The sequence below is a fragment of the Taudactylus pleione genome, unplaced genomic scaffold (genome assembly GCF_031769625.1).
Source record: "Taudactylus pleione unplaced genomic scaffold, aTauple2 ptg000744l, whole genome shotgun sequence".
Classification (NCBI taxonomy): Eukaryota; Metazoa; Chordata; class Amphibia; order Anura; family Myobatrachidae; genus Taudactylus; species Taudactylus pleione.
This window is the reverse complement of record NW_028285146.1, coordinates 70,231-84,080: the sequence shown is the minus strand read 5'-3', so window position 1 is coordinate 84,080 and position 13,850 is coordinate 70,231. Positions and strand designations below refer to the sequence as shown.

General features: G+C 49.5%; 1 protein-coding gene across 1 annotated transcript in view; it reads right to left on the bottom strand.

Annotated features, from left to right (window-relative positions):
• Nucleotides 1–13,850, bottom strand: part of LOC148477122 (GDP-L-fucose synthase-like) — an 88,574-nt gene that overhangs the window by 65,157 nt on the left and 9,567 nt on the right. Inside the window, exon 2 of the mRNA XM_088457186.1 lies at nt 2,913–3,027. Within this exon, the coding sequence (XP_088313312.1) occupies nt 2,913–3,027 (115 nt within the window). The remainder of the gene's footprint in view (nt 1–2,912; nt 3,028–13,850) is intronic.

Here is a 13,850-nt window from a genome sequence, read left to right as displayed (position 1 = left end):
AATGACAGAGGCAGACACAAGGTGGGAGTAAATGGTTTTATAGGAGTAATCACAGTGCTTCTCCTATATAGTCCCGGGCAACAAGGTGGGTGTAGTGGTGGGTGAGAGAGGTGGGGGGGAGAGCCCGGGGAGGTGGGTCGACCCTTTCAGGGGGCTCCTTTCTGTGCAGTTTAATAGACCGGCACGTTACCCCTGCTGGACACTATGGTCGACAGATAGTCCCCTCCTTGAAGAAGGCAGAACCCCTGCCGAAATGCGTAAGAGTCCATCTACCTGCCAGAAGGGTGACCCACACCGCACCCCGGCTCTCACAGGGGGACCCACCCCAGTGACCCGGCACCAGTGGCAGCTCCCACAAGCAACTCAGCCCCACTGCTGCATTCACAACCACCAGCACCACCCGGTCGCTGACCGCTGCAAAATAGAAGATCCTCTTGAACAACAACTACTCATCTTTACCACCGCAGCAGCTTCAATCAGTCAACAAGGAACTGCAGCAACGCAACACCCCTACGGCTTTACCGACCTCAGGCCTTACCTACCAGTAGGTACAAGACTTCGAGACTTTTCATTCTTACGCGGGACGCCGCCAGGTGTACCACACCCACCCACCACACCCCTCTTGCTCTCCCCCTCTCACCGACCGAGACTCCCAAGACTGTCGACCATAGTGTCCAGCAGGGGTAACGTGCCGGTCTATTGAACTGCATGGAAAGGAGCCCCCTGAAAGGGTCGACCCACCTCCCCAGTCTCTCCCCCCCCACCTCTCTCACCCACCACTACACCCACCTTGTTGCCCGGGACTATATAGGAGAAGCACTGTGACTACTCCAATAAAACCATTTACTCCCACCTTGTGTCCACCTCTGTCATTCCATTGGTCCACCCCTCCCCACTCATTCACACCACACACACTAGCAACCACATACACAGTCCAACTCTCCCCCATCATCATTGCACCCACAGGGCGAGCGCACCTTCCGTACCCCACCGTCTCTTTCCCTCTATCCTGACAAGTCTCCCAGTTCCTGCCGCTGAAAAACATCCCCACAGCATGATGCTGCCACCACCATGCTTCACTGTCGGGATGGTATTGGCCTGGTGATGAGCGGTGCCTGGTTTCCTCCAAACATAACGCCTGGCATTCACGCCAAAGAGATCAATCTTTGTCTCATCAGACCAGAGAATTTTGTCAGGTGCATTTTGGCAAACTCCAGGCGGGCTACCATGTGCTTTTTACTAAGGAGTGGCTTCCGTCTGACCACTCTACCATACAGGCCTGATTGGTGGATTGCTGCAGAGATGGTTGTCCTTCTGGAAGGTTCTCTCTCCACAGAGGAATGCTGTAGCTCTGACAGAGTGGTCACCTCCCTGACTAGGGCCCTTCTCCCCCGATCGCTCAGTTTTGACGGCCGGCCAACTCTAGGAAGACTCCTGGTGGTTCCGAACTTCTTCCATTTACGGATGATGGAGGCCACTGTGCTCATTGGGACCTTCAAAGCAGCAGATATTTTTCTGTACCCTTCCCCAGATTTGTGCCTCGAGACAATCCTGTCTCGGAGGTTTACAGACAATTCCTTGGACTTCATGCTTGGTTTGTGCTCTGACACGCACTGTCAAGTGTGGGACCTTGGTGTATGCCTTTCAAAATCATGTCCAATCAACTGAATTTACCACAGGTAGACTCAATTAAGCTGTAGGAACATCTCAAGGATGATCAGTGGAAACAGGATGCACCCGAGCTCAATTTTGAGCTTCATAGCAAAGGCTGTGAATACTTATGTACATGTGATTTCTTAGTTTTTTTATTTTTATAAAATTTGCAAATATCTCAAAAAAACTTTTTACACACGTCATTATGGGGTATTGTGTGTAGAATTTTGAGGACAAAAATGAATTTATTCCATTTTGGAATAAGGCTGTAACATAACAAAATGTGGAAAAAGTGACGCGCTGTAAATACTTTCTGGATGCACTGTATATTGCATAGATCACTATCACGACAACTCAGATACTATCTGTGGCTCAGTCCTGTCAATCCCGTCCTATTTCTGCTTATTATAAAAGGTGGATATAATCTGCCATAAGGCACGTTCCCACCAAGTGATAGTGGCAGCCAGGACCTATCATCATACAGTCATTAGCTCCTGTACGCATGTTTGTGGCTCCAGCAACTTACTACAACAATCTGTGAACCTGCGTGCAGGCTGCGCCATTGTATGCAGCTGCGTTCCTCTGTGCGATGGCTGGAAAGGGCGTCTCTAAGCTTTTAGGAGGTGGCTGCTTTTGTACATAGATTTGCACCTCCGCAGCCTGTTAACTAGCAGCTGCGGTTAAAACTAGGGGCCTGATTCTGCAAGGATCGCAACTGTGATTACGCACGCAATCGGCCGGTTGTTGCGTACTGCGCATTGCATTGCAGTGTGTGTGCGCAAACACCTCTGCAAACGGGACAGCAATCGCAGTGACTACGCAGGACCCATAGCAGAGTGATTGACAGGAAGTACCGTTTGGGGTGGGGACAGGGAGGGTGGGTGTCGGCAAAACGCAGTTGTTCCAGTGCATTTGAACGCTGTTGCATAAATGATCCACTGCGATGCCGTACGCAGCCTGAGTACTAATAGCGTGCAATGAGGTTAGCAATTCCTGAGTAAGGTCAGACCTTGTGCAAGTGTGCGTGAGGCTGCGATGGTACTTTTAAAAAGAAATTACTGCAACATCATATAAAGATGTAACAACAGTTTCCCGGGTAAGGAAGCAGCAACGCATTGGTCTATTCCGGATTACGGCCAGTGCAGACGCAGCGCAATTAATCAGAAAGTGGCGGCTTCTTGTGAAAGTGGTCGCCAAGGGGGAGGGGATAATGAGACATTATGGACGATATACATATCACTGCAGGAGACATTGCTTACCAGGAACTCCAGGTTATATTTCATGTTATGGTACAGACCACCCACCATCGCCGCCAAGTGAATGACATGGGTGGGCTTATGCTTCTCAAACAGAGCTCGGGTGTCTGCGGCATTCCTGCAATGTAAGGAGAGCCAGCGAATCAGCGATTACAGTATAGAAAGGAGCCTATACAATGTAATGTCAGACCACACACAGATAAACCAAGCTTCAAAGTGAGCTGAACGGTTTATTTCTCATATAGGATATGGGGGGTGGGGAGTAAAATGCATATGGCAGATGTTTTTTGTTTTAGGTCAGAGCAGATGTGTTAATGTGTTTTTTAATGAGCAGAAAGTTGCTCATTGTATGCTACCTAAAGTTTTGGATACTCTGTCCCACGACAAGGATAAATAAAATTCTAATCTTGTTAGCACCAAAAGGTGGTGACAGCGGGATATCTTATTATTGGTTTAAAGGTTATTTGCTGTTATTAGATGCTGTGCCGGGCCCTACTACTTTCGGGGGGTGGGGCAGGGTTGGGGTGTGGCCTAATGTAAGGATGCATGGCCGCACCTCTAAAAAACTAAAAAAAATAAAAAAATAAATTGTACTTGCTGCGCCGTGTGACCCTCAGCCAAAATCATATACAGGGAAAGAGAGGAGAGGGTGATCACTCTCCCCCTATCCCTCTGCACAGCCAGAGGAGATCCATGATGATGATGATGATGATGATCAGCAGCAGCCTTCCTAGTCCCACCGCAGATTGTGGATACACAGGCTACTGCTGACAGAGAAGGGGGGCAGACCAGGGCCCCGCAATGCACCTCCATCAGGCCTGGGCCCAGTTAATTAGTAACCGTTCCTCCTCCTCTTTGTGCCCCTGCTTATAAAAATCATGTTAGCGCCTAAAAACAAAATACACTTATAATTACTGTTGTATATGTATGTATGTATAGATGTATGTATGTGTATGTATGTGTGTGTGTGTATTGTGACACAGTTGGGATAGGGGTCCCTCTCTTGGGTAGATGGACTCCCTCTTTACACACACAGCAGCCAGAGAAACAGGACACAATTCTGGGGTTCTCGTGCAAGCTGGTCGGAGACAGGCTTTATTGTACTGTACACATAAATAAAACAAAACACAAACAAAATCCTAGCCCGTCTGGGCTCTAACTAGACTGTAGGTTCCCCCACTAACAGAAGACTAAATAAGTTCACGTCCACAGTACTTGCAGGTTGTAACACACAGTGTCCCAGAGCAAACTAGCCTGCGGGCCTGCTCTCCCAGGTGTGAGACACTCAGCCACAACTAAACCCAACTTATAACAGCCATTTCCAGGTGCAAGCCCTAATGAGCCTGCTACCAGGCTGAAAGGCCCAACACCTGGAGTGGCCTGTGGATGGAGCCCTCCCTCTCCTCACATCCATACCCCCAGGACCCATTCCGGCTTTTCACTAAAGCCGACATTTCTAGTCTGTTTTTCACACAGACTTCTCCTGGGGGTTTTAAAACACATAGGACAGGAATCTGGGACATACATATAAGCCATTCAAAACTGCTCCAGTGCTTCTATCACAGTATATATATAGTCCATGTTATGCCGGCACTCAATGGTATTATACAGTCAACTCAGGTGCCAGTCTTAATGCTATAATCAAAATCCACCAAAAAATAGACGGCACTCAGAGATTTGCAAAACAAACAACGTTTCAAGGTATAACCCTCTTTCTCAAGCCTATAGCATAATAATCTGTCTTTGTTATTATGCTATAGGCTTGAGAAAGAGGGTTATACCTCGAAACGTTGCCTACCTGGCCTGAAGGCTTATATGGAATTACAAATTGTTTGTTTTGCAAATTTCTGAGTGTCATCTATTTTTTGGTGGATTTTTTTTACAGTATAATATATATATATATATATATATATATATATTGTGTCAAGGTCACAGGCATCATAGTGTAAGGCAGGTATATTTGCCCTAGATTCCTTTCCTATGTCTTCTGAAACCTCAGGAAGGTGTTTGTGTTATGAGCTTTTTGGGTTATTAGCTTCACAGGAGGCTAATTAGGGTTTTCAGCTGTGTGGCTGAGCATTACATGAAGACACTGCCTGGGGAAAGGACATACTTTTGTGTCTCTGTGTGAGAATCAGGTTGATGGAAGCAGGTAAATTAAACCTGAAAACCCCTTATAATACTTTGTTTATTAGTGAGCTAAGATCACTTCTGTATAGCTAGTGCCAGACAACAAGGTGTTTATTTCTGTTTATTTACCTAATAAAACTGGCAGAGACCAGTTGCACCAGACCAGTGGACTTTGTGTGATATTTCAGCTGCTGCACAGTGCCATCTACCCCAGGAGATGGTACCAGTTCCCCGGCCTTGCTACATGTGGTGGAGAATGTGGGCACAATGGTCTGCGCATAGGTGAAGATAGTAGCAGCCTTGAGAGTTCTGCAGGTCTGTGTCTGTCTGGACTGAAATTAAATGTGGCACAGAGTAAAACTGCAGGTGTAATACTCTGCAGAGGCTTTGCACAGTGGGACATGCTGGAAGCTGTGGTGCCTCACACATAGAAGCAAGTCCAGGTGGTGCTTTGCCTGCAGAGTTGTGGAATCTGGTACAGTTAAAGAGCCAGACCTTCCTTTTTGCTGGAATCCAGTACTGATACATGTCCTGGGTGAAAGAGGCTACAAAGTTGCCGGAAAGGCCCAACAATATGGAGGATATTGCCAAGGTCTTGCTACAAGCAACAGCAGTACAGCAAGAAGCTACCAGGCAACATCAACTGGAGATTGATTAGATATGGCGGCAACATCAACTGGAGGTTGAGGAGGCGCGATGGCAACATCACCTAGAGATTGAGGAAACCCAGCAGCAACAGCACGAGGACTGTGAGGTCCTAAAGAGGTGGTGCAGCATCTTTCAGCACGGCCTGGAAATGCTTTCCCAAATGTTAAAAAGGTAAGCAGTCGGGAAGCCAGTGGACTTAATCCCGACAGCCGGCTTCCAGACTGTCATATCGCGGCAAGGGTCTAAAGACAGGTGGCGATATGCCACCACCTGTCATTAGACATATGCCGGGAGCCCGACATCTCGATCGAAGGGATGCCGGGCGCCGATAGCCATGGGAGGAGGGAGGGTTAGGTTTAGGGTTCCCAGGGGGGACTTAGGGTTTAGGCTAGGGGAAGGGGGGTTAGGGTTAGGCACCCCCAGGGGGAGGTTAGGCACTCCCCCGGGGGACTTAGGTTTAGGCAGCGGGGGTTAGGTTTAGGCACTGAGAGGGGGGATTAGGGTTAGGTACGGGGGGAGGTTAGGGTTAGGCACCCCTAAGGGAGGGTTAGGGTTAGGGGGTAGAATTAGGTTAGCTAATACTTACCTGAGATGATCGGGATTTCCACTGCTGCCGGGTTCAAAACGGCTCCATAAGGGCAAGCCATTTCCTTCAAAAATTGACAGAGACTGATGAAGTGGAGGCGTACTTGACTGCCTTTGAGAGGACGGTTGAGTGGGAGAGTTGGCCTAAGCATCAGTGGGCTGGATTGCTGGCCCCCTTTCTCTCCGGCGAACCTCAAAAAGCGTACTTTGACTTAAGCACAGCGGATGCTTTGAACTATGAAAAGCTAAAAGCAAAAATTCTGACTCGCATGGGAGTTACCTTGTCGGTCCGAGCGCAATGTGTACTCCGCTGGGTGTACAACCTGGATAAACCTCCACACTCACAAATGCACGACCTAATTCACCTGACCAAAAAATGGTTACAACCAAAGACATTAACTGGACCTCAGATGGTTGAAACAGTTGTCATGGACCGTTACTTGAGGTCTCTGCCCATGGCTTTACGCAAGTGGGTGAGCCACAGGGATCCTAAGACAGCTGAACAGATAGTGGAGATGGTGGAAAGGTATCTGGCGGCAGAGGAACTGTTGGCTATACCTCAGCGGCCCCTAGATCCACGACAACGCACTTCAGTGAAACCTGGTAAGACTGTTCCATGGGAAAAGGGTCCTGAGCGGTTAAGGGAACTTAAAGCTGAAGAGACTGAGGTCCTCATTCAGAGACGGTCGTAGCGGCCGCACGGTCGTACGCCACCGATGTTCGCTAAACTGCGCATGCGTAAAGTTCGCAATGCGCATGCGCAAACTAGCTGTTACGATCAGAAATTTCTCTCTCCTTGAACACAGCCAGGTTGGTAGTTTGAGTGACAGATTGAGGTGTTTGTGGGTGGTAACAGGGGAAGGTGCTTGAAAACGGGGGAGTGGAGATCCGAACGCAGGCGTGCCAAATTATGCGAACAGCATTTTATGGGAGTGCATAATTAACAAAGTAGTGTCATAGCACACGTGACATGGGAGGTTTGTACACTGACATGATCGTAGTGCTTAAGAGAGGGTATGGTCAACCTTAAGCTCTATGACCAGCTCCGATGGTTCCCGATGGTCTCGATTAATCCTTATATGCCCAGACATGACGTGTAATGCGTACGAGAAGGGGGCGTATTTTTTGTCTTACGGCCACATCCTCCCCTTGGTCGGCCAGCTAACGATCCGATCTTAAGGACGCAACTTGCGAGTGCATCATTTGCATATCCGGCCCCTTTTCCCTTACGACCGTGCGGCCGCAACGATTGACTCTGAATGAGGTCCTGAGTGCTCAGTTCAAAGATGGGTCAGTGGGGCCAGAAAGGTCTCACATGCCTAAAAGACTGGACAGTTATGTGATTAAATGTTTTAGGTGTGGTATGCCAGGACATATTGTTGCTAATTGCTCGGTTGTTCAAGAACGTATGCAATGTGATGCTGTCTTTGAACGTCGCAGAATGTCTTTCTTTGCCAGGTTAGCCTGTACCGTTACACCTTCAACTGAGTCAGAAAAACAAATGTGTGAGATTGTTATGGGAAGTAACCGGGTAAAGGCATTGTTGGACTCAGGAAGTGTAATCACCCTGGTGAAAGATGGGTTGGTAAATGCTTTAAAGGGCCAGCAAACCACTGTTGGTGTAACTTGCATACATGGTGACACCCGTTATTATTATACTGCTGAAGTGAATGTTGAGACCTCTTGTGGCTCAGCTGTGGTTAAAGTGGGAATGGTCCCTTCCTTAGTACATGATGTTATATTAGGGAGACCAGTGGCAAACGCAGGATTTCTAGAGGGGGGTTTCCAAATGCTTGATTTTAGAGCGAGTGTGGCCAGTCCATGAAGAGGGCAGAATTAGTACTTATGCAGCTTTAATATGCGTCATACAAAGTATATTGTGTGTCATAATTCCAGCATATACATGATCACAGTAAGTCATTTGATGCAGCAATAGGGCCATCCTACCTGAGCTGAATGTTTTTATTTTAGATGTGGGCACCATTCCAGGGCATTGGAGCAAGTCCGGGAGCCTGGAGGAGCAGCAGAAGAACCTACCACTTCCCTGGACATATATGTACATATTGGGCTCTATAGCAGTGCATCCCTAACAGTGCATGTTTTCCAGATCTCCTAGTTGGTGCACAGGTTATTTATGACTGTCTGATACATGTTAAAAGATCCACAGGTGGTGCTAATAATTTCATTTGTGATACTGAGAAGAACATGTAGCACTAGTGACATTCTATTATACTATTATTTCTACTGTGTGTCTTGGTATGTCCTGGGGGGGGGTTTCCAGGCAGACGGAAATCCCCCCTGCGTTTGCCTATGGAGACACTTTCCCCATTTTTGGAAATTATGGAAGTCCCGTGTGGTCACAGTGGCGAACAGTATAGAGCCAGTAGACCATTCTGGTTATATGCTGGCCACAAGTATGACCCCAGAACCCTTAGATGCTTGCCCTGTTGCTAGTATGGCTGGGGAAGTGGTAGACGATAAGGAACAAGGTGAGGTACCTCCTCCAGAGGAGGCAGAGGTAATAGACAGGGCAGAAAGCATACCTCCCCTTGAAGTGAGAAAGGATTTGTTGCATCTGAACAGTTAAAGGACTCCACCTTGATAAGAGCCAGAGAAAATGTGAAAGCTGTTAATGGGAACCTGTTAGCAGGGCTGCCACCAGAAATTGTGGGGCCCGGTACTAATAAAATAGGCAGGGCCCCCCTTGGGAGAGAGTTTAGGGCAGGGAAGGATGAACCTTATTGGGGGGGGGCAGGGTAGGAAGGGGTTTAGTAGGGGGGAGGCACAGGGGAGGGAGGGCTGTTAGGAGTAGGGGAGAGGCAGAGGGCAGGGGAGGCTGTCTGGACTTGGGGGGGGGGTGGACGAGCAGTGAAAGGAGGACTTATGTACTTACCTATTTACTGGTCCAGAGAGAGCGGGGCCCGGGTTGCAGGGCCGCAGCAGTGCAGTTATGCAGGGGCAGCCTGCTTGAAAGCGTCGGTGTCACTTCAAATATGGCACTGACCGCAAGCCAATCACAGCTCGCGGACCAGCAGCCAATCAGGAGCGGCCGCTGCTGATTGGCTGCTCGCAGGACAACCAATCAGGAGCGGCGGCTCCTGATTGGATGCCGTTCCGCGAGCTTTAATTGGCTCGCGGCTGGCAACTTATTTGGAATGCTGCCTGCGCAGCTCTAGGTCTTCTCCCTGGCTTCCCATAGAATAGTCTCCAATCCATTAATTTCGACATCCGGGCCCCCTCTCTCTCTGGGCCCGGGACTACAGGCCCGGCAGTCCCCCCCTGATGGCGGCCCTGCCTGTTAGACCCAGATAGCAGGCTTACGTTTCCACACATGGCCCATAACAATGAGCTCTTGTATCAAGTGACAAAAAGGGGTGAGGTTAACTATAAAGCAGGGCTCGAAGTGAGCCGGTATACAGCGGTATGCTATACCGCTACTTCAGCCAGTGTTCCAACAGCGCTGGGAGCTAAAGAGCAGCTGCAGCATAATGTGGAGATGTGTCCCGCTGGGGACACCTCTCCAAGCAGCTCTGGCCTGATCTAGCATGGAGGAAAGGATGATTCCCGGCACCATGACAGATGCGGCCACAGTATTACAAACCCGGCACCGGTCGTGAACCGATCACGGAAAAGCGCCCGAATCAAGAATTATCTGCTGTGGTCATTTTAATTTGGTGCTGGCCACTGGCCAATCATGGCTTGCGGACCGGCATCCAATCAGAAGCAGCCACGCGGCTGCATCTGATTGGCTGCTGTTGCGTGCCGTGATTGGTTCAAAGCCGACACCAAGTCTATAGCCTGGAAGGAGGATGCAGATCTGCCAGCGGAGTTCCACCGCCTGCTGGGGAAGGGGAGGAGAAGCTGCACTAGACTGTCAGCGCTGCCTCCAGACTTGGACAGGTACAGGGGGTCAGAGAGGGGAGTATTTAGTGTGATATGCAGGGGGTGGGGGGAGGAGGCTGTATTCATGGCTGTATGGAGTGTTCCATGGCTGTATGGAACACTCCTGTGCAGGCTCCTCACTGGCCAAGAAAGCAGAGTGCAGGCTAAACGCAGTAACTCAGAGGCCATGTGCTCTGCCCACACTCAGCCAGGACTGACTCTCTATGCAGCATGAGGAGAAGCAGGGTGATGGACCAGGACCTGCCCGCATGTCTGGGCTCCTTCATACGTTAATCTACTACCAGAGCAGCCTGAGGTCAGGTAAGTATCACCCGTGCCTGGCTCCTCACGGGGGAGGAGAACTGCAGTGATCAGAGGCTTCATGAGTACAAACTCCTTTCTCCTGTTACACCTATGCAGAACAATTCATCTTTGTTTATCATGATCTCTTGCTGCAGTAGAAGAATAGCAGCTGTGGGGATCTTCAGATTTATACAGTATATGTCTGTACATGTCTCAGCAAGTCACTGAGTGTAACGGACTGTAAGCTCTTCGGCCCAGCACAGTACAGATCCCTCCCCCCTTTGTACTATGAATGTCACTGTCCTATCTCTGTGTAAGTGGATCACAGCTGTGTCGTGTGATGGTTTAACAAGTCCCTCCTACACTTTGACATGGTTCTATATTGCAGCTCCCTCAGGCAAGGTAGTGTGGGGTGCAGGATGTGGGAATGGGGAGTAGGTAATGTGGGGTGCAGGATGTGAGAGAGGGAAGCATGTAATCTGGGGTGCAGGATGTGAGAGAGGGAAGCATGTAATGTGGGGTGCAGGATGTGAGAGAGGGAAGCATGTAGTGTGGGGTGCAGGATGTGTGAGAGGGAAGCATGTAGTGTGGGGTGCAGGATGTGAGAGAGGGAAGCATGTAGTGTGGGGTGCAGGATGTGAGAGAGGGAAGCATGTAGTGTGGGGTGCAGGATGTGAGAGAGGGAAGCATGTAGTGTGGGGTGCAGGATGTGAGAGAGGGAAGCATGTAATGTGGGGTGCAGGATGTGAGAGAGGGAAGCATGTAGTGTGGGGTGCAGGATGTGAGAGAGGGAAGCATGTAGTGTGGGGTGCAGGATGTGAGAGAAGGAAGCATGTAGTGTGGGGTGCAGGATGTGAGAGAGGGAAGCATGTAGTGTGGGGTGCAGGATGTGAGAGAGGGAAGCATGTAATGTGGGGTGCAGGGTGTGAGAGAGGGAAGCATGTAGTGTGGGGTGCAGGATGTGAGAGAGGGAAGCATGTAGTGTGGGGTGCAGGATGTGAGAGAGGGAAGTATATAGTGTGGGGTGCAGGATGTTAGAGAGGTAAGCATGTAGTGTGGGGTGCAGGATGTTAGAGAGGGAAGTATATAGTGTGGGGTGCAGGATGTTAGAGAGGTAAGCATATAGAGTGGGGTGTAGGATGTGGAAGCGTAGAGTCGGTAGTGTGGGGTGCAGGATGTGGGAGTGGGGAGTAGGTAGTGTGAGATGCAGGGGGTGGGAGAGGGTAGTACACAGTGAGAGGTGCAGGGTTTGAGATAGAAGCAGAGGCTGAATCTTATTATCAAAATCCCCAAAGCTTGTGGAGGGGGGGTTCAATTAAAATTTCCATACCCCCACTTCAAAATTTCCACTTCGAGCACTGCTATAAAGTATACCAACCAGGCAAAAGGAAGCCTGAACAAACTTACCATGTTAACCTTATCCAACCCTGGAAAGGGGATGCAGTTGGGAAACCGACGGAGGGAATCCCGACTAGCGGCTTCCAGACTGTCTAATCCCGGCAAGGGTTAAATGACAGGCATCGAAATCTCGAAGCCTGTCATTACGCCCAGCATCCCGATCGAAGGGATGCCGGGCGCCGACAGCCGCGTGTGGGGGGGGGGTGTTAGGTTTAGGGTTCCTGGGGGGGTGGTTAGGGTTAGGCACCCCCTGGGGGACTTAGGTTTAGGCACCCCTAAGGGAGGGTTAGGGTTAGGGGGGGTAGAATTGGATTAGTAGATACTTACCTCGGACAATTGGCGGTAAATCGTATGTATTCCCTGGAAAGATAGGTTAGCTCTGTTAGCTAAACCAAGCCCACCAGTAGCATCAGTCCCTTTGGTTCCAGAAGTAAAAGTGTCTGAAACCCTGTCAGCCGTTCAAAAGAATGAGGATAAGGAGTTGCTTATTAGGAACAGAGATTTATTTTCAGCACTGCCCGGCCGCACGGCCATAATAAAACATGATATCATTACAGAGCCAGGGGTTAAGGTCAATCTAAAGTCATATAGAATTCCCATAGCACAGCGTGAGGCTGTCTCTAAAGAGGTTAAGAATATGCTAGAGCTTGGTGTCATCGAGGAGTCTAATAGTGAGTGGTCCAGTCCCATAGTTCTGATTCTGAAGCCTGATGACAGCCTACGCTTCTGTAACGATTTCCGTAAGTTAAATGCAGTTTCCAGATTTGATGCATATCCCATGCCACGTGCGGATGAGTTGATAGGGGGGCTAGGGGCAGCCGGATATCTCATCACACAGGACCTGACAAATGGTTATTGGCAAATACCATTAACAGATAGGGCGAAAGAATAAACAGCCTTTTTCTATTCCAGAAGGGCTATTCCAGTATAGGATGTTGCCTTTTGGGTTGCATGTGGCCCCTGCAACCTTCCAACATTCAATGGACAGAATTTTGAAACCCCACAGATAGTATGCAGCGGCCTATCTGGATGATGTGGTAATCCACAGTCCAGACTGGGAATCTCACTTAGTCAGAGCACAGGCGGTTCTGGACTCAATTAGGAAGGCCGGCCTAACAGCCAACCCTAAGAAATGTTGCCTAGCAATGGAAGAGGTTCATTACTTGGGGTACACCATAGGGAGAGGCCTGATTAAGCCCCAGTTAAACAAAATTTAAGCCATACAAAACTGTCCCTGTCCCACAAACAAACAACAAGTTAGAGCTCTTTTAGGGATCACTGAGTACTACAGACGGTTTATTCCAAATTTTGCCAGCACAGCAGTGCCACTAACAGACCTTACAAAAGGGAAACAGTCTAACTTGGTGAAATGGGGCCCTGAGGCTAAAGAAGCATTTCAGGCATTGAAAGTGGCAGGGCCGTAGCAAGGGTAGTGCGGCCGGTGCCATCACACAGGGCACCGCAGGTCAGGGGGCGCTGTTTGGGCCTGTCAAATTTCTGTTTATTATCATTCTCACTTGTAACTTCCTCTTATTTCATCCCCAGCATCTCCTGGCCTCCCCTATCTCTTCCCTGGCCCTTCCCCATGAGGCCATGGCCCTCTCTCAGGTGCACTATATTATGTCCCTATTTATCCCCAGTATCTCCTGGCCTCCCCGATCTCTTCCCTGGCCCTTCCCCATGAGGCCATGGCCCACTCTCAGGTGCAGTATATTATGGCCCTCATTCAGAGCCACTCGCTAGCGGCAGTACGCTCGTTCCGAGCGATGTTCGCTCATCTGCGCATGCGTACGGTTTTTAGTACGCATGCGCGAACCAGTCAGTGCGGCCGAAAATCGTTGGTACGCAATATAGCGAGGGCCTGCTATTTTGAGTGACAGAATGAGGCATATGTGGGTGGTAACAGGGGAAGGTGCTTGAAAACGGGGAGTGGAGATCCGAACGCAGGCGTGCTTAAAGGTCAAAACGGGCGTTTTAAGGGAGTGCATAATTAAT